This window comes from Onthophagus taurus, chromosome 1 (assembly GCF_036711975.1).
Source record: "Onthophagus taurus isolate NC chromosome 1, IU_Otau_3.0, whole genome shotgun sequence".
NCBI classification, from domain to species: Eukaryota; Metazoa; Arthropoda; class Insecta; order Coleoptera; family Scarabaeidae; genus Onthophagus; species Onthophagus taurus.
The window spans coordinates 37,455,060-37,474,694 of NC_091966.1; the positions used below are offsets into that span (position 1 = coordinate 37,455,060).

Consider the following 19,635-nt stretch of genomic DNA (forward strand, 5'->3'; position numbering starts at 1 on the left):
AGATGGGCGGATTGAATTAAAAACGATCTTCACAGGTGACGCTGGAAGGGTGACAAAAAAAGGGGGCAAGAGGATAAATGGAACGCACCGGAGCGAAAATGTGAATAAAAAAAAGTCCCGAAGGACCGAAAATTAATATTAATGACATTCCCCGAGGCAACCCTTTTCTCCACAATCGAAACTCGACGTCATCGATCGTCTTTATACAAATTGGCGATGGGACGGTGGAGAAAAAGGTGCATAATCATTACGCGAACGTGAATAAGTTGATAATTTAAATGAAAAATTAATGTATCTTGATCGTTAAAGAGAATTTGGGAAATTTATGTTATTAGCAATTTTGAGTACAAAGATTTATATCTTAATATAGTGGCGCAGAATCTCATCAATTAGTAAAATTGTTCTTTTCTTATGTATTTAAATTAGCCACTCGTGTCACCACCACTGATTGATTGAGTAGGTTAAGTAGACATTTCAGATCTTAATCTCAGTCAATGTGATATTATAATATCGGATTTCTGTCTTTTAGGATGTGTAGGGGGATACCACGGAAACAGATACTAAAATAAAACAGATAAAACTGTTGATGTGTTTCATCGTTTTAATACGATAAATATTAATGGAATAAGATTTTGTTAAAAACAAATTAAAATTGTAGAAGCTTTGAAATCAAAATATTTATTAATAAAATAAGCTGTATTTACATACTTAATAAACACAATTTGTATAAACGACATTATTTAAACTACGTAAATATCATCAATAACTGTGGAAAAACAAATCAAGTGGATAGATCGAGAACCATCTGGCTATTAAAGATCGTGCGCACGACCACAAAATCAAAAATGTTAAAAAAAGATTAAATGTTAATTGTTGTAAACTAAATGTGGACTTATTGGTAGAGAGAATGAATTTAGTAGGTTGGATGGAAATGTTTGGGTCATACTTAGTAATAAAAAAAAATTCAAAAGTATCCTCAAGGCTATATAACTGTCCGCCGAGTGGATAAATTTCTATGCATTTAGTCTGTGTTCAATCACTGCAAAAAAAGCAGTGCATATCATAGAAGTATTTTGTTGTATATATTTTTTTAATGATAACTGTAACGAAAGATTTTTACCTAGATATTTGCCAAATTTTGTTATGGGCAATCGTATCATAACTTCTGGTTGCTCCAGCAAAATTATTCCACATTATTCTGTAATTTAATACGGTCACAAAACTTGACTCCTTGTCAAGCCTTGATCACATCGATATTTATTACTTAGATAACCCACCTTTGATACTTCCACAATGTATCGATACTTTTATCTGCCCCTCAAACAGAACACATTAGCAACACTGTCATAACTAGCGAGATTTTTTTATATGTACAAAGTTACGTGTTAATCCAGAGTTGATGAGAACTTTGTAAACAATACCTTGTGTCATAAAATTTCTATGCAGTTAACGGTTCTCAATTATTGGTTAGCTCAGTTGTTGGAATTTGTTGGTTAACAACCGCCGGTGATTTTAGCTCCTAAGTGTCGTTGAATTCATATTTGGTATTTGGAAGGATCAATATTGTTGTACGACGTCTAATAATAATAATAATAAAAATTTATTCTACCACAGTGCCACAAAAAGTAGGTGGTGGCAAGTCAACACACTTAAATACAAACAAAAAAAATAAAATACAGAAACATTTAAATTATAATTAAACTAATGTATACTATCACGCACACACAACACAAACAACACAAACTATGCCGCTAAACTATAAAAGACATTCTCAAGTAAGAATTTTAACTGTGTTCTTAAAAATATTCGGTGTGGTAATATTTTTTATGGAAGCTGGCAGCCTATTAAACAATTTAACAAAATAATATTGCGGGCTTTTCTCAAAAAACGATGTGCGGTGCTGAAGAAATGGCAATTCGAGGTGTCTCGTTTCGTATTGACTTATATAGTTTGTGTATCTATTGCGGTTGGTGTTCACGTATACTACTGCCTTAAGGATGTAAATGCAAGGAAATGCAAAAACAAAGTTAAACTCATTGACACGGTCGTAGTATCAATTAGTGCCATAAAATGAAATACCAATAGGAGAAAATACCCAGCCCAAGCTTTCCAGAAACCTAATGTAACGACTTCCGTTTCGACAGTAACCACGATGCTAATCATGTGCCCAAGACAATGTGTTCGTCTCTTTAGTTTATAAACAGGCAGTGAAAGGGCAAACAATCCTAAACATCAGATCTCATAATAATATATAAAATGTGGCTAGAAACTTTCCTCTGGTCACCTGTGGATATTATATTTTATTACTTCCAGCACTATAATCTTGTGCTAACTTTGGCTTGCTTCACGATAGCTTGTCAGCTTCTGCAATAGACCCAGTTTTGCTAGGTGTTGTAGCATCTATTTTATATTTATTTTATAAAAGTCCGTCTTATATTCGAAGAGTTGTTCCGCATAGTATGGATATGATCTATATTTGAGCGAATTGACTTAAATCCATTTTGACATTCTCCTAGGGTTCATTCGGAATAAGCTTCAATATGGTGTTCTCTCCTGGTTCTTTCAATAGTTCAGCAGATATTGCATCCTTTCCAGGAGCTTAGAGTCATTTCCAGAAGCTTAGAGTTATTTTCTCTTTTCTTTCTGCAGCTGATTCTGTTGGGTTTTCTCCAATATTCTTCATATTCAGCTTCACAATTCACTTCGTTATTTTTGTGGTGGTCTATAACGTCTTGGTCAGTTGAATTCATGTCTCTTAGTGTCTTACATTCATCTTGTTATTCCTTTTCTTTCCTTTTGTATTAATCTCCCAATTCCATCTTTTTATGTTTTCTACTTTTTTTTTATTTGATATTAAGACCTGGTCGACTATCTGCTATCTCAAAGCACTGGTTCCAGGAAGTACTTTAATTACTTTAAAGGACCAATGGTGGCAAAGTAACAAAATGCCAGTAACAAAATTCTTGATGCATTAGGCATATTTTTTATTCATAACGTCTTTTTCCATCTGTTTTAGTATTTACGTTAGAGTTGATATTATTAAGAAAAAGCGTCCAATTTTGACATTTTGTGGTTTATGCTATATCATTAGAAACTGGTGATAGATAAATACGAAATAATTATGGATTATGGTTTCTTGGTGCATTAGGAATATTTTTTATTCACAACGTCTTTCTCCATCTTTATTAGTACTTACGTTATAGGATATTTTAAATTTTATTAGGAAAAATCATCCAAGTATGACATTTTGTGATTTATGCTATATCACTTGAAACTGGTGATAGATAAACATGAAATGATTATGGATTATGATTTCTTGTTGCATTAAGAATATTTTATATTCATAACGTCTTTCTCCATCAGTTTTAGTACTTAAATTATAGTTGATTTTATTAAGAAAAATCGTCCAATTTTGACATTTTATGATTTATGCTATATCATTAGAAACTGGTGATGGATAAATATGAAATAATTATGGATTATTATTTCTTGATGCATTAGGGATATTTTTCATTCATAACGTCTTTCTCCATCAGTTTTAATACTTAAGTTATAGTTGATTTTATTAAGAAAAATCGTCCAATTTTGACATTTTGTGATTTATACTATATCATTAGAAACTGGTGATGGATAAATATGAAATGATTATGAATTATGATTTCTTGATGCATTAGGAATATTTTTTATTCATAACGTCTTTCTCCATCAGTATTAGTACTTAAATTATAGTTGATTTTATTAAGAAAAATCGTCCAATTTTGACATTTTGTAATTCATGCCATATCATTAGAAACTGGTGATGGATAAATATGAAATGATTATGGATTATGATTTCTTGATGCATTAGGAATATTTTTTATTCATAACGTCTTTCTCCATCTTTATTAGTACTTACGTTATAGGATATTTTAAATTTTATTAGGAAAAATCATCCAAGTATGACATTTTGTGATTTATGCTATATCACTTGAAACTGGTGATAGATAAACATGAAATGATTATGGATTATGATTTCTTGATGCATTAGGAATATTTTTTATTCATAACGTATTTCTCCATCAGTTTTACTACTTAAGTTATAGTTGATTTTATTAAGAAAAATCGTCCAATTTTGACATTTTGTGATTTATACTATATTATTAGAAACTCGTGATGGATAAATATGAAATGATTATGGATTATGATTTCTTGATGCATTAGGGATATTTTTCATTCATAACGTCTTTCTCCATCAGTTTTAGTACTTAAATTATAGTTGATTTTAATAAGAAAAATCGTCCAATTTTGACATTTTATGATTTATGCTATATCATTATAAACTGGTGATGGATAAATATGAAATAATTATGGATTATGATTTCTTGATGCATTAGGGATATTTTTCATTCATAACGTCTTTCTCCATCAGTTTTAATACTTAAGTTATAGTTGATTTTATTAAGAAAAATCGTCCAATTTTAACATTTTGTGATTTATACTATATCATTAGAAACTGGTGATGGATAAATATGAAATGATTATGGATTATGATTTCTTGATGCAGTAGGAATATTTTTTATTCATAACGGCTTTCTCCATCAGTTTTAGTACTTAAATTGTAGTTGATTTTATTAAGAAAAATCGTCCAATTTTGACATTTTGTGATTCATGCCGTATCATTAGAAACTGGTGATGGATAAATATAAAATGATTATGGATTATGATTTCTTGATGCATTAGGAATTTTTTTTATTCATAACGTCTTTCTCCATCTTTATTAGTACTTACGTTATAGGATATTTTAAATTTTATTAGGAAAAATCATCCAAGTATGACATTTTGTGATTTATGCTATATCATTAGAAACTGGTGATGGATAAATATGAAATGATTATGGATTATGATTTCTTGATGCATTAGGGATATTTTTCATTCATAACGTCTTTCTCCATCAGTTTTAGTACTTAAGTTATAGTTGATTTTATTAAGAAAAATCGTCCAATTTTGACATTTTGTGATTTATTAACGTATTATTAACGTTTATTTTATAATAAATATTTAGATCACTTGACCTGTTGACATTTTATATGTGGTAAGCATAGTAATATAAAAAAGTGTTGTCCTTGTTAGTTTCTATGATTTTGACATATATATTATATAAGATCCTGTTCAAAATTGGCAAAAATAAAATTCTCGCTAAAGCCATAAAGTTGTTTAATTAATCAAGAAAGTCCATTAATAAACTAGCGATAGATAAATACGAAATAATTATGGATTGTGATTTCTTGATGAATCAGGAATAATTTTTATTCATAACGTCTTTCTCTATCAGTTTTGGTACTTACGTCACAGTTGATTTTATTAAGAAAAATCATCCAATTTTGACATTTTGTAATTTATGCCACATCACTAGAAACTAGCTATAGATAAATATGAAATAATTATGGCTTGTGATTTCTTGATGCATTAGGAATATTTTTTATTCATAACGTTTCTCTCGATCAGTTTTAGTACTTACGTTAGAGTTGATTTTATTAAGAAAAATCGTCCAATTTTGACATTTTATAATTTATGCCACATCACTAGAAACTAGCGATAGATAAATACGAAATAATTATGGATTGTGATTTCTTGATGCATTAGGAATATTTTTTATTCATAACGTCTCTCTCGATCAGTATTAGTACCTACGTTATAGTTGATTTTATTAAGAAAAATTGTCCAATTTTGACATTGTGTGATTTATACTATATCATTAGAAACGGTTGATAGATAAATATGAAATAAGTATCAATTATGATTTCTTGATGCATTAGGAATATTTTTTATTCATAACGTCTTTCTCCATCAGTTTTAGTACTTATGTTATAGTTGATTTTATGAAGAAAAATCGTTCAATTTTAACATTTTATGATTTATGCTATATCACTAGAAACTGGTAGTATACTTTGGTAGTATAGTTGATATACTAAATTAATACCAATTTTATGATATCTGATTTACTCTTTTCAGCAGTAAAAATTCCTAATGCATTAAGAAATCATAATCCATACTTATGTCATATTTATCTAAAATCCAAAACTAATTGGTTTAACCATTACAATTGTTAGAGAATTCTAAATACCTTTTCAAATTTTGGTTTTTTAAACTTTATTAAAGTTCCTTTATTCCATCATTATATCTCCATTCGTTATTTACATACAATCTTTTTTAAATTTTTATCCTAAAAACCTTAAAAATCAAATGTGCAGAGTTGGATCTAAACAATCATAACAACAATGTACGTGGAAAATAAGAAATTATTTTTGGCACACTAATTCTTCATTAAATTTACTTCAAAATATTCGTTATTTTATCATTATATCTCAATTCGTTGTTGAGATATGACCATTTAATTTCCACTTTTTACTTTGTTACATTCCTTTATAAAATTGAATTTTTCGTCCATTTTTTTTAATATTGCTGTGATATTTCTAGGAAATATAGAAATATTTATCTATTTAAACATGGTAAAACAAAATTTTGAAAATCTCATTTAATTTCGGAGATATAAATTTTTAATAACAATTGTACATTTAGAGAATAACAATTATTGAGTATTTTTGAATATAATCGTTTGATTATATAATTTGAATATAAGTCAACTTATAAAGGAAAGAATCACCTTTTCAATGGTAAAAACCGTTTTTGAAAATCACTTTTAGTTTTGATGTTACAACTGTTTAAAATATTTAAATATAATTATTTATTTTATTATGAAGAAATTGGATTCTTAATATTTAAATGTTTATTAGGAAGGTTTCTTAGGCTTAACTTAACAAGTAACCTTGAAGACAAAGAAAGGGTTAGTATAATAGGTATAAGCTGTTATCAGTTATCGTTAAGCCACTTTCTCATATAAAAGCTTCTTCCATTAACAATTTAACACCTTGATTATTGATGATGACTATTAATTTTTTTTAATACCTCTCTGTAATCGACTTCTAACACCAACCTAAATCATTTTCCGTTTTTAATTCGTTCTCTCAAAGTCCCAAAGTCAGGGTCGTCAACTATCAACATAACTCAACATCAAATTCAGAGAAGTTCGAATTCGCCGTAGTAAAAACGAACGACGTCGATCGGTCAAGTCGGTCCCATCATCCGTTCGTCCCCGTGACCTGCCCCCCCGAGCCCCCACGTCGGCCCCTTAACAAATAATTTGAATCCTCGACCCGACGCCGACCGCTTATTAATAATTCAATGGGAACGGGCGAACGAGCCGCTTCAGAAGCTGCCGCCGCCGCCTCGCGCGACCCGCGATTTAGTACCAAAAGAAGAAGAAGGCTTCTTCGACCGTCGGTCAGTCGTTCGAACGGCGTGCGGCCCCCTTACTTTATCGACGCCGACGCGATCGCCCCACGGGCATCTTTCTCTCTTTATCTTCAACGAAGGTAAAAAAACTCGAAAAAGGTTGCGAGGTGAAGAAGAGTGAGAGATGTGAAGATCGAGCTTGCTTAATTGGGTTTCGGAGTTAAGTAGTGATATTTTCGTATTAAATCGAGGAAAGCTTTTTGATTTCAGAATTTGTTGCGAATCAAAAACAATAATTTCATGAATTTGATGAAAAATAGAAATGATATACTAATTTGACATGCTTTTTTTAATTCCAAATTTTAATTTAATCTCCGAATTAAAATCGGAAACTTATTTCGTGGGTAATTAATTAGACCCAACCCTTGTTAGTGGCCTCATTCATTAACGACGGCTCGAGCCCCACCTGATTTTTACCTGAACTTGAATATCACTATCACAGGTAGAAAAAACCTTTCCACACGAAAAAGAAAAAAATATAACCCAACCAATCATTAGCAGAATCGAATTAAACCCGACTTAATGAAGCCCTAAAATTTTCGAAGATTTCTTATAAATCTTCATTAATTTTGCAATACATGTTCCGGCTTCTCGTAGTATATCGACTTTTGTCGCAACATTGTTGATAACTGAGTGTGCGCGCTTTCTATCGATTCGCAGCTTCCCGAAGAAGCACAGAGTTCAGTTGCCGCTCCTATCTCCGGGAAAACGCTTATCCGAAAGCTACCGGTATCAATTTTGAAGATGATTACATGAAACGGAGGTCGTTAGGGGAGTGTACAGTGTGAGATGTTGCCCTATCCATTCCTCCTTTTCGCCCTAACTTGTACGATTAAGCATGTCCTGTCGAATCCTGACGCCAAGCGGTTGTACGATGATCTTCTCAGCAATTACAACAGGTTAATAAGACCAGTTAGCAATAATACCGATACCGTTCTCGTTAAACTTGGATTAAGATTATCTCAATTGATAGAATTAAATTTAAAAGATCAAATTTTAACTACTAACGTTTGGTTGGAACATGTAAGTTATTAAAGAATTTATTTATTCTATCATTAAACATTGTTATTTATTACTATTTATTTAGGAATGGACGGACCATAAATTTATGTGGGACCCTAACGAGTACGGTGGAGTTACTGAATTATACGTTCCTTCCGAACATATTTGGCTTCCAGATATAGTACTATATAACAAGTAAGAATACAGTAAAACCTTGATATAACGGATTAATACGAGAAAGGAAGTGGCACTTTAAATTGTTTGAATGAATAATTTTGATGCATACAAATTCGTACAGCTATCCACACCAAATTTATTAATAACTAAATCTTAGTTATTAATAACAACTAAAATTAATATTATTAGAATCCATGTTGCGAGATTAATTAATAAAAATGTGATTGGAAAATGCTAGATTAATGTTATATTTCAAAAATATTTTTTTAGCTGCAGTTGTAATAGAGTTAAAGGGTATAGGTTTATGAATATTGGAATTTTGAATCTTAGAAAACAAAGGATCTTGTTTTAATTTAACTTTATGTATTATTTTATTAATTATATTTGTAGGAAATTTGTTATTTTTCGCCAATTCAAAAATGTAATTAAGTTCAGAGATCTTATTTTCTTGTGAAAGAGGGTAATTAAAGTAAAATTCGAATCGTATGGGATTATTGTGGCTATAGAAGAATTTTTCCTATAAATGTTAAAATTAATCTTATTTCCTATATTATTAAGTGTTAGATCTATAAAATTTAAAACGTGATTATTTTCTATTTCGATAGTAAACTGTAATTTATTATGTAGTTGGTTTAGGTATTTATGAAATTCGTCCAAGGTGCTAAGATTTCCTTCCCATATGCAAAAAATATCTTATCCATTTAATTATATGTTTTCTGAAAGGATTCTGTTTTGTCATAATATAATTATTTTCATAATAGTCCAAGAATATATTTGCCAGAATGCCGGATAATGGCAAACCATCAGAAACATTTTAGCAGAAGCATTTTATTGAAGTCATTAATGTTTGTGTCGTCATCAAAATGATTTTTGAACATTTTACTAGTGAGATCCAAGACGAAATCAATTGGAATATTTGAGTAAAGGTTTACTACATCAAACGAGATTAGCACTCTATTATTAAGTTCCAAACCCTCTACTTCCTTTATAAATTGCAATGAATTTAATATAGAATAATTTGGTCATTTCTTTGAAAATTTTTAACATGAAATATGCTAGTTTATATGTAGGTGAGTTATTATAGGAAGTTATAGGTCGTATTGGTATATTTTGTTTATGAAGCTTAGGTAAAGCAACAGTTTTGGGATTGTTGGGTTCATATGTATAAACAGAGTGCTGAAAAAGTTTGATTGGACTATCTTACTGTTAATATTTATATGTGGCGAGTACCTAATCAATGTATCCCTACTTTTATTAATAATTTCTCTGGTTTTACGAATAACTATTTCTAAAGGGTTCCGCTCAAGTTCAACATAGTTATTTTCTTTTATAAATTGGTTAGTTTTTTCTATATATTCATCTTTACTTAATATAACAATGCCTGCGCCTTTATCGGCTTTAACATATATTGCATTATTTTCTTTTAGTTTGTTTTTAATAGATTTTATATATTTCCAGTGTTGATCATGAGAGAAATCTTTATTCGGCTATCGGATTTAGCCGTGCGTTTCTTAAATCTGAATGTTTCCAGTTCTAGATCTAGTGTTAGTTCTAGTTTTACACTAGCACTGTTACTATGTAGAACTAAGACCATACCTAGAACTAGAATCATTTGGGTTTAGCTGCACGTCTCTAAAGACGGCTAAACCTGAATGATTCTAGTTCTAGAATAGTGTTAGTTCTAGTTTTACACTTGCGCTGATAGTAGAGTTAACATTAGACCTAGAACTAGAAACATTCGGGTTTAGCCGTGCGTCTCATAAGACGGCTAAAGCCGAATGATTCCAGTTGTTGGTCTAGTGTTAGTGTCAGATGTGGTGGATCTTTTAATTAAAAACCAGCGGTGTAACTTAAACAGCTTTTGTTATTATTTATATCGAAAACAATACTGTTTACTTGATTTCTGTTACTAATTGTTGCTTCACACCCTCTCTCAATTGAAACGTTTTACATATCAAGTTTATAACAAGTTTAACGTTTGACAAAAATTATTCAACTTAATCTTAACCAAAGATTTTGTAAACATGTCGGCTAGCTGCTCATTTCTTGGTACATACTTTACATCTATTTCATTATTCAAAATCTTATTCCTGAAAAGTTAGAGCAGTTAGTTAGTTAGAGCAGCTGTACTAACTAGTACAAGCTGGCACTCGCCTATTTTCTTTTGTATGTTTTTTTTGTACAATTAAGCTTATTTTCTAATAAAGGCATTTATGAAAAAATGATACTTTATGTCGACATGTTTTAAACATTTGTGCTATTCGGAGTTTCTTGCGATTTTTATTTCCGACTGGTTGTCTTAATAAATCATTGTAACGTTGCTATTGTCATTTATTAAACCCAAATCAGTCATTAAACTTCTCAACCACGAAGTTTCACACGCGGCAAAACCCAACGCGACATATTCTGCTTCTGTTGAAGATAACGACACAACTAACAGTTTTCGCGAACACCACTATACAGCGTTGTGGAAAACTTTGAGAACATAACCGATGGTTGATTTTCGGTCATTTATATCACCGCCCCAATCTGCATCTACGTAACCAAGCATGAACTTCCCCTGATGTATCGTAATACTTAAGACTTAATATATTAATAGTTATCGATAAATCTAGCCTGGTCGCAATGACTGCATACATTAATAATCTAATTAGCTTTCTACATCTAGTTTCTAGTTTTTGATTTTCTGGTGCTTTGCTTTATTCCATCTTGAAGTTTTGATCCATAGGTGTTCCAATTGGTTTGCAATCTTCCATTTTATACGCTTTTAATATTTTTTTCAAATAAGGTATTTGATGTAACACCATTTTCTCTTCCTCTTGTTCTACTTGTATTCCCAAATATGTTCCTACATTTCGGGTCGTTGTTGTTTCCAATTATTACTAAATTATCCACGTAAATTAGGACATATATTCGAGTTTCTTTGTCTATTTTTGTATATAAACAATAATCAGCCATTGATTGTTTAAAATTCTGTTCAATCATCAATGTGTTAAATCTTTTATTCCAAACCAACCATATTTATTCTTTGCTGTTGTTATTTCTTCTGGCTGTTTTAAATATATCGTTTCTTCTATATTGCGTAAACGAGCTTTTTACATCCATCTGTTGAATATACCACTTTAAATGATGTGTTATAGGTAAAAGCTGTTTGCAGATACACTGGAGTAGAGATATCGCTATAATCGATGTTTTGTTGCAAAAAAAACCTCTTGCTACCAATCTCGCTTTGTATTGTATCTGTTTTTCATTTTCTTTTATCTTGAAAACCCATTTTACATCTATTACTTTTTGATTCTCTGGTCTATCTAGTTAATCCCAAGTTTCATTTTCTAGAAGACTATTTATTTCAGATTTTATTACTTTTTCCCAGTTTTTCTTTTCTGTACTTTTAGGCTTGTTTGTAACTTAATGGTTCTTCAATTTGAGTTATCAAACAGGTCACATAATTATTGTATTTAGGTCCATTACTACCATCTTTTAGTCAAATTTATCTTATAGATAAACCCATCTACTAGCCAATAAGAGCGCGTAAAATAGCTGTAACCGTGGTAATAATCCCTTAGATAACTTAACCAGAAGATGGTAGTAAGGAGTCTTAACTGGTCTTTTTAGGCCCACTTTTACCATCCTCCTGATAAACTATCTAGAGGATAGCCATGGTTACGGCGGTTTTAAGCGTTCTCATTGGCTAAGGTCCATTACTACCATCCTTTAGATAAATTTATCTTATAGATAAACCCATTTACTAGCCAATCAGAGCGCGTAAAATAGCCGTAATCGTGGTAATAATCCCTAAGATAGCTTAACCAGAAGATGGTAATAACGAGCCTAAGAGTTGGATTTATCTATGGGTTAAATTTATCAAGAGGTGGTAAAAGTGGGCCTTAGTGAGCTTCTATTTCTTAATCTTGTGGTATTACGTCTTTGATTATCCATTTTTTTTAATTTTCTTCGTATTTCTCTGTACCTTGAATTGGCTTCCTTTCTTCTCCTATTAGTATATCAAAAAAAATCATTTTACTTTACCGCCCATAATCTGTAAGAGGTGGTGGTCGTAATCTTTTAATTAAAAACCAGCGGTGTAACTTAAACAGCTTTTATTATTATTTAAATTGAAAACAATACTGTTTACTTTATTTCTGGTTGCTAAAATAAAACTATCAACGCTATCTCTACAACTTTTATTTAAACTAACTCCAACACCATTTATTATACAGTATAATGTTACTAATTGTTGCTTCACAGCTAGTTCTACTTTTAGTTCAATAAAAATATACAACAATCTAACACTGAATAACAACTAAAATTAGAGCTAACACTAGACCTAGAACTAGAAACATTCCGGTTTAGCCGCACGTCTTTAAAGTAGCCGTCCACCCAACCCAACCCAACCCAAGCGGTGCAAGTGTAAAACTAGAACTAATACTATACCTAGCCGCACGTCTTTAAAGACGGCTAAACCCGAATGATTCTAGTTCTAGGTATAGTGTTAGTTATACATAGTAACAGTGCTAGTGTAAAACTAGAACTAACAAATAATTCTAGTTCTAGGTATAGTGTTAGTTCTAGTTTTACACTTGCACTGTTACTAAAATTAACATTAGACCTAGAACTAGAAACATTCGGATTTAGCCGCGCGTCTCTTAAGACGGCTAAAACCGAACGTTTCTAGTTCTAGGTCTAGTGTTAGTTCTAATAAAGCAACTTGAGGAATATCTCGAGTTGCATTCTATGTACATTGGAGCACTAACATTTATATTTAAATATACTGATGTATTAAATAGATAATATTAATAGTATGACTGAGTCCGTTCTAAAAACTGATCCGTTATATCGAGATTTTACTGTAATATTAAATTTAAAATTGATTTTCTTAACTTTTGATTGATTTTCAGTGCTGATGGTGAATATGTAGTAACAACAATGACCAAGGCCGTTTTAAGACATACCGGAAAAGTTGTCTGGACACCTCCTGCCATATTTAAATCTTCCTGTGAAATAGATGTAAGATATTTTCCTTTCGATCAACAAACTTGCTTTATGAAATTTGGATCATGGACTTATGATGGAAATCAGGTGCTCACTCGACTAAATTTTATTCGTTTTTACTTAAATTTATTTTTAGATCGATTTAAAACACATCAATCAAAAAGTGGGTGACAACAAAGTTGAAGTTGGGATTGATTTACGTGAATATTATCCAAGTGTAGAATGGGATATTCTTAGTGTACCAGCTGAGAGGCACGAAAAATATTATCCTTGTTGTGTGGAACCTTACCCCGATATTTTCTTCAATATAACTCTAAGAAGAAAAACTCTTTTCTATACTGTAAACTTAATAGTGCCTTGCGTGGGCATTTCGTACTTATCGGTATTGGTTTTTTACCTACCAGCCGATTCTGGTGAAAAAATTGCTCTGTGCATCAATATTTTATTATCACAAACTATGTTCTTCTTGCTCATATCGGAAATTATTCCTTCAACGTCACTAGCGCTGCCATTATTAGGAAAGTACATCTTGTTCACCATGGTCTTAGTAGGATTATCGGTTGTTATTACAATCATTATTTTAAACGTGCACTATCGGAAACCGAGCACGCACAAAATGGCACCTTGGGTTAGAACAGTGTTTATTAAAAGCGTTCCAAAGTTATTATTAATGAGAGTACCCAAAGATCTCCTTACAGAACTCGCTGCCAATAAAATGACTGCTAATAGAAACATGATTGCTAAAAGAGAATTGGAAGCTATGCCATCTACGGATTCTAGTTCATCTTCATCTTCATCCAGTTCATCAAGACATCGAAGAAGTGGATGTAATGGATTACATTCTTCAACAACAGCTCGGTATAATTTCAACCATTTTTCTTAATTTTATTTAAGATTTATTTTTTTTGTTAGAATTAGAGGGATTACAGGAAATTTAGGAAGGTTGGGGTATAATGGTTTACCTTCGGTTTTCTCTGGTTTGGATGAAAGCGATTCTGGGAATAGAAAGAAATATCCATTTGAATTAGAAAAAGCAATACATAATGTAATGTTTATTCAGCATCATATTCAAAGACAAGATCAATTTAATGCGGTAAGGATTTTATTATAATCGATTTTTTTTTAACTATCTGTTAACTTTCAGTCTGTTAACTATCCCTCTGTTAACTAACCGTATATATTTTTATTAGATCATGAATGTTTAACGATTGCAGAGTGCAAGTACTAAGAGTTAAATACAAATTACACAAAAAAATCATAAAAGAACTTACTCTAGCTTTCTTAGTCAACAACCAGAGATTCTTTACAGAGATCCACTCATCAGTTGTTTATTGATTGCAGCTAGATGCTAGATCATGATAGCCATTTCTAAATCTTGCTTCGTTTTTTGGAGATGGATATTAACTTTTCTTTCTTTTCTTAATCATTACATTACGTTTACTTCTTTCGAAATAAACAAACCCAAATCGCAATTCGAAATTCCCGTTTATGGACTAACAACAACCTCTACTCAACAATGTATGACACATATTGTATCATCACAAACTGAACACGTGATGTTAAGAAGTTACGATATTATCACGTTTGTAGGTGTTATTTATAGATATTATCTCAAACGAAATTTGTGTGTCAATCACCACTTACATACGAGGAGTGATAATTAGGAGTTGTATTGATTGAAGATCACCCGATTATACTCTAATCATAAACACAAATTTAAGGCGGGTGTTTTTCAACAATTATTTAAATTGATAAACATCAAGAAAATTTGAACCATTTCTTTTCAACCTCGATTTCGCAAGTTTCAACTTAAATGGATGACTTTTAAAACGTGTATAAAATAAATTATTCATTCTGGAAACTTTAAATTTGGTATAACATAACACCAAACATTTCTTTACAACCTCAAAAAGTTTCATTTCTTAATTTCTAACCGTTTAGGAGAGAAAGCTGTTTTCTTTAACATCACTGTCAGAAAATATCAAATTAAATGGGCGATTTTTGAATATTTATATAAAGTGAATTGTTCACTCTGGAAACTTTAAATTTTAACAAACGTTCCTTTATAAACACAAAAAGTTTCATTTCTTAATTCCTAAGTGTTTAGATGAAAACTTTTTTCCTTTAACCTCTCTTTCAACAAACGACAAATTCAATGGACGATCTTTTAAAACTTATATAAAATAAATTGTTCACTCTGGAAACTTTAAATTTGATATAGTGCATCCTCAAACGTTTCTTTACAACCTCAAAAAGTTTCATTTCTTAATTTCTAACCGTTTAGGAGAAAACGCTGTTTTCTTTAACATCACTTTCATAAAACGTCAAACTAAATGGATGACTTTTTTAATATTTATTGATATTTACATAAAATGATTTGTTCATTCTGGAAACCTTAAATTTTGTATAACGTATCCTCAAACGATCCTTTACAACCTCAGAAAGTTTTATTTTTTAATTTCTAACCGTTCAGGAGAGTAAGCTTTTTTCTTTAACCTCACTTTCAAAAAACATCCAATTAAATGGGTGATTTTTGAATATTTATATAAAATAAATTGTTCATTCTAGAAACATTAAATTTGGTATAATGCATTCTCAAACGTTTCTTTAGAACCTCAAAAAGCTTCATTTCATAATTTCTAACCGTTGAGGAGAGAAAGCTTTTTTCTTTAACCTCACTTTCAAAAAATATCAAATTAAGTGGGTGATTTTTGAATATTTATATGAAATAGATTGTTCACTCTAGAAACTTTAAATTTGGTATAATGCATTTTCAAACAATTCTTTATAACCTCAAAAAGTTTCATTTCCTAATTTCTAACCGTAGAGCAGAGAAAGCTTTTTTCTTTAACCTCACTTTCAAAAAACATCAAATTAAGTGGGTGATCTTTTAAAATTTATATAAAATGAGTTATTTACTCTGGAAACTTTAAATATAGTACAACGCATCCCCAAACGTTTCTTCATAACCTCAAAAAGTTTCTTTTCCTAATTTCTAACCGTTGAGGAAAGAAAGCTTTTTTCTTTAACCTCACTTTCAAAAAACATCAAATTAAGTTGGTGACTTTTGAATATTTATATAATATAAATTGTTCACTCTGGAAAGTTTAAAATTGGTATAATGCATCCTCAAACGTTTCTTTATAACCTCAAAAAGTTTCATTTCCTAATTTCTAACCGTTGAGGATTTTTTCTTTAACCTCACTTCCAAAAGACATCAAATTAAGTGGGTGATTTTTGAATATTTATATAAAATGAATTGTTCACTCTGGAAACTTTAAATTTGGTATAATGCATCCTCAAACGTTTCTTTATAACCTCAAAAAGTTTCATTTCCTAATTTCTAACCGTTGGGGAAGGAAAGCTTTTTTCTTTAACCTCACTTTCAAAAAACATCAAATTAAGTTGGTGATTTTTGAATATTTATCTAATATAAATTGTTCACTCTGGAAACTTTAAAATTGGTATAATGCATCCTCAAACGTTTTTTTATAACCTCAAAAAGTTTCATTTCCTAATTTCTAACCGTTGAGGAGAGAAAGCTTTTTTCTTTAACCTCACTTCCAAAAGACATCAAATTAAGTGGGTGATTTTTGAATATTTATATAAAATGAATTGTTCACTCTGGAAACTTTAAATTTGGTATAATGCATCCTCAAACGTTTCTTTATAACCTCAAAAAGTTTCATTTCCTAATTTCTAACCGTTGAGGAGAGAAACCTTTTTTCTTGAACCTTAATTTTGAAAAAACAACAAATTAAGTGGGTGATTTTTGAATATTTATATAAAATAAATTGTTCACTTTGGAAACTTTAAATTTGGTACAATGCTTCCTCAAACGTTTCTTTATAACCTCAAAAAGTTTTATTCCATAATTTCTAACCGTTCAGGAGAGAAACCTTTTTTCTTTAACCTCACTTTCAAAAAACATCAAATTAAGTGGGTGATTTTTGAATATTTATATAAAATAAATTGTTCACTCTGAAAACTTTAAATTTGGTATGATGCATCCTCAAACGTTTCTTTATAACCTCAAAAAGTTTTATTCCATAATTTCTAACCGTTCAGGAGAGAAAGCTTTTTTCTTTAACCTCACTTTCAAAAAACAGCAAATTAAGTGGGTAATTTTTGAATATTTATATAAAATGAATTGTTCACTCTGAAAACTTTAAATTTGGTACAATGCATCCTCAAACGTTTCTTTATAACCTCAAAAAGTTTCATTTCCTAATTTCTAACCGTTGAGCAGCGAAAGCTTTTATCTTTAACCTCACTTTCAAAGAACATCAAATTAAGTGGGTGATTTTTGAACATTTATATAAAATGAATTGTTCACTCTGGAAACTTTAAATTTTGTAAAGCGTATCCTCAAGCGATCCTTTACAACCTCAGAAAGTTTTATTTTTTAATTCATAACCGTTCAGAAGAGAAAGCTTTTTTCTTTAACCTCACTTTCAAAAAACATAAAATTAAGTTTGTGATTTTGGAATATTTATATAAAATAAATTGTTCACTTTGGAAACTTTAAATTTGGTATAATGCATCCTCAAACATTTCTTTATAACCTCAAAAAGCTTCATTTCATAATTTCTAACCGTTGAGGAGAGAAAGCTTTTTTCTTTAACCTCACTTTCAAAAAACATCAAATTAAGTGGGTGATTTTTGAATAATTATATAAAATAAATTGTTCACTCTGGAAACTTTAAATTTGGTATTATGCATCCTCAAACGTTTCTTTAAAACCTCAAAAAGTTTCATTTTCTAATTTCTAACCGTTGAGGAGAGAAAGCTTTTTTCTTTAACCTCACTTCCTAAAAACATCAAATTAAGTGGGTGATTTTTGAGTATTTATATAAAATAAATTGTTCACTCTGAAAACTTTAAATTTGGTATGATGCATCCTCAAACGTTTCTTTATAACCTCAAAAAGCTTCATTTCATAATTTCTAACCGTTGAGGAGAGAAAGCTTTTTTCTTTAACCTCACTTTCAAAAAACATCAAATTAAGTGGGTGATTTTTGAATATTTATATAAAATAAATTGTTCACTCTGGAAACTTTAAATTTTGTATAATGCATCCTCAAACGTTTCTTTATAACCTCAAAAAGTTTCATTTCCTAATTTCTAACCGTTCAGGAGAAAAACCTTTTTTCTTGAACCTCTCTTTCAAAAAACATCAAATTAAGTGGGTGATTATTGAATATTTATATAAAATGAATTGTTCATTCTGGAAGCTTTAAATTTGGTATAATGCATCCTCAAATGATTCACGTTTAGGTGAAAAAGAATTTTGATGACCTTTTAAAATTCATATAAAATAAATTGGTCACTCTAGAATTTTTACATTTGGTATAATGCATCCTCAAACGCTTCTTTCTCAACTTCTATTTTATAGAAAAGCTTTTGAAATCAATACCAAATTAAATTATAATTGTGTGGTTAATTAATCAATTTTCTTTATAATTTCAGGAAGACCAAGATTGGGGATTCGTCGCAATGGTATTAGACCGTTTCTTTTTATGGATTTTCGTAATCGCATCAATAGTTGGAACTTTCGCCATATTATGCGAAGCTCCAGCTTTATACGACGACACTAAACCCATCGACACCGAGTTATCCGAAGTGTATCGTCAACAGTTTTTACCAGAATTAGAAAATTATTAAATGGTTACTTAAGTAATAATAATTAAATTAGTTTTAATCGTAACTAAATTTAGATAATCGTTAAACTTATTAAACCAGTTAAGTTAAAAAACACTTTTTTATTTATTACCCATCACAAATCATTCGATTAGTTTCAATCAAAAAAGGGTGGTGTTATAAACTGTCGGTGATTCAGCAAAAGTAGCAACAGGTAAAATCACGTCGCATACACCCTAATATTTTTTTTTTGGCCCGATATGAGCAAACAACCGTTACGCAATGAATATGCAACTTTATTTTTCGATTTTTTAAAAGGGGTGCGAAAGAAATTAGTAAGTCAATCTAAATTTATTTTTTATTTTTTTATTTATCAGTGAATTGTGTCTGCATGCGGCACTCATAAATCTACCAAGACAAAAAAGATACATAAAAAAACTCTAACGATATTAGCGGCATGGCGCCACCACTTAAAAAAATCCATTGTTTTCC

At 30.4% G+C, this 19,635-nt stretch overlaps 1 protein-coding gene across 1 annotated transcript; it reads left to right on the plus strand.

Annotated features, from left to right (window-relative positions):
- Window positions 1-7,632: 7,632 nt before the first annotated feature.
- On the plus strand, window positions 7,633-19,258 carry LOC111421658 (nicotinic acetylcholine receptor alpha2). Its single transcript, XM_023054844.2, has 6 exons — window positions 7,633-8,355; window positions 8,420-8,529; window positions 13,410-13,590; window positions 13,640-14,361; window positions 14,416-14,596; window positions 18,973-19,258. The coding sequence occupies exons 1-6, from the start codon at window positions 8,122-8,124 to the stop codon at window positions 19,165-19,167; spliced, it is 1,623 nt and encodes a 540-aa protein (XP_022910612.1). The 5' UTR covers window positions 7,633-8,121; the 3' UTR covers window positions 19,168-19,258.
- Window positions 19,259-19,635: the final 377 nt, after the last annotated feature.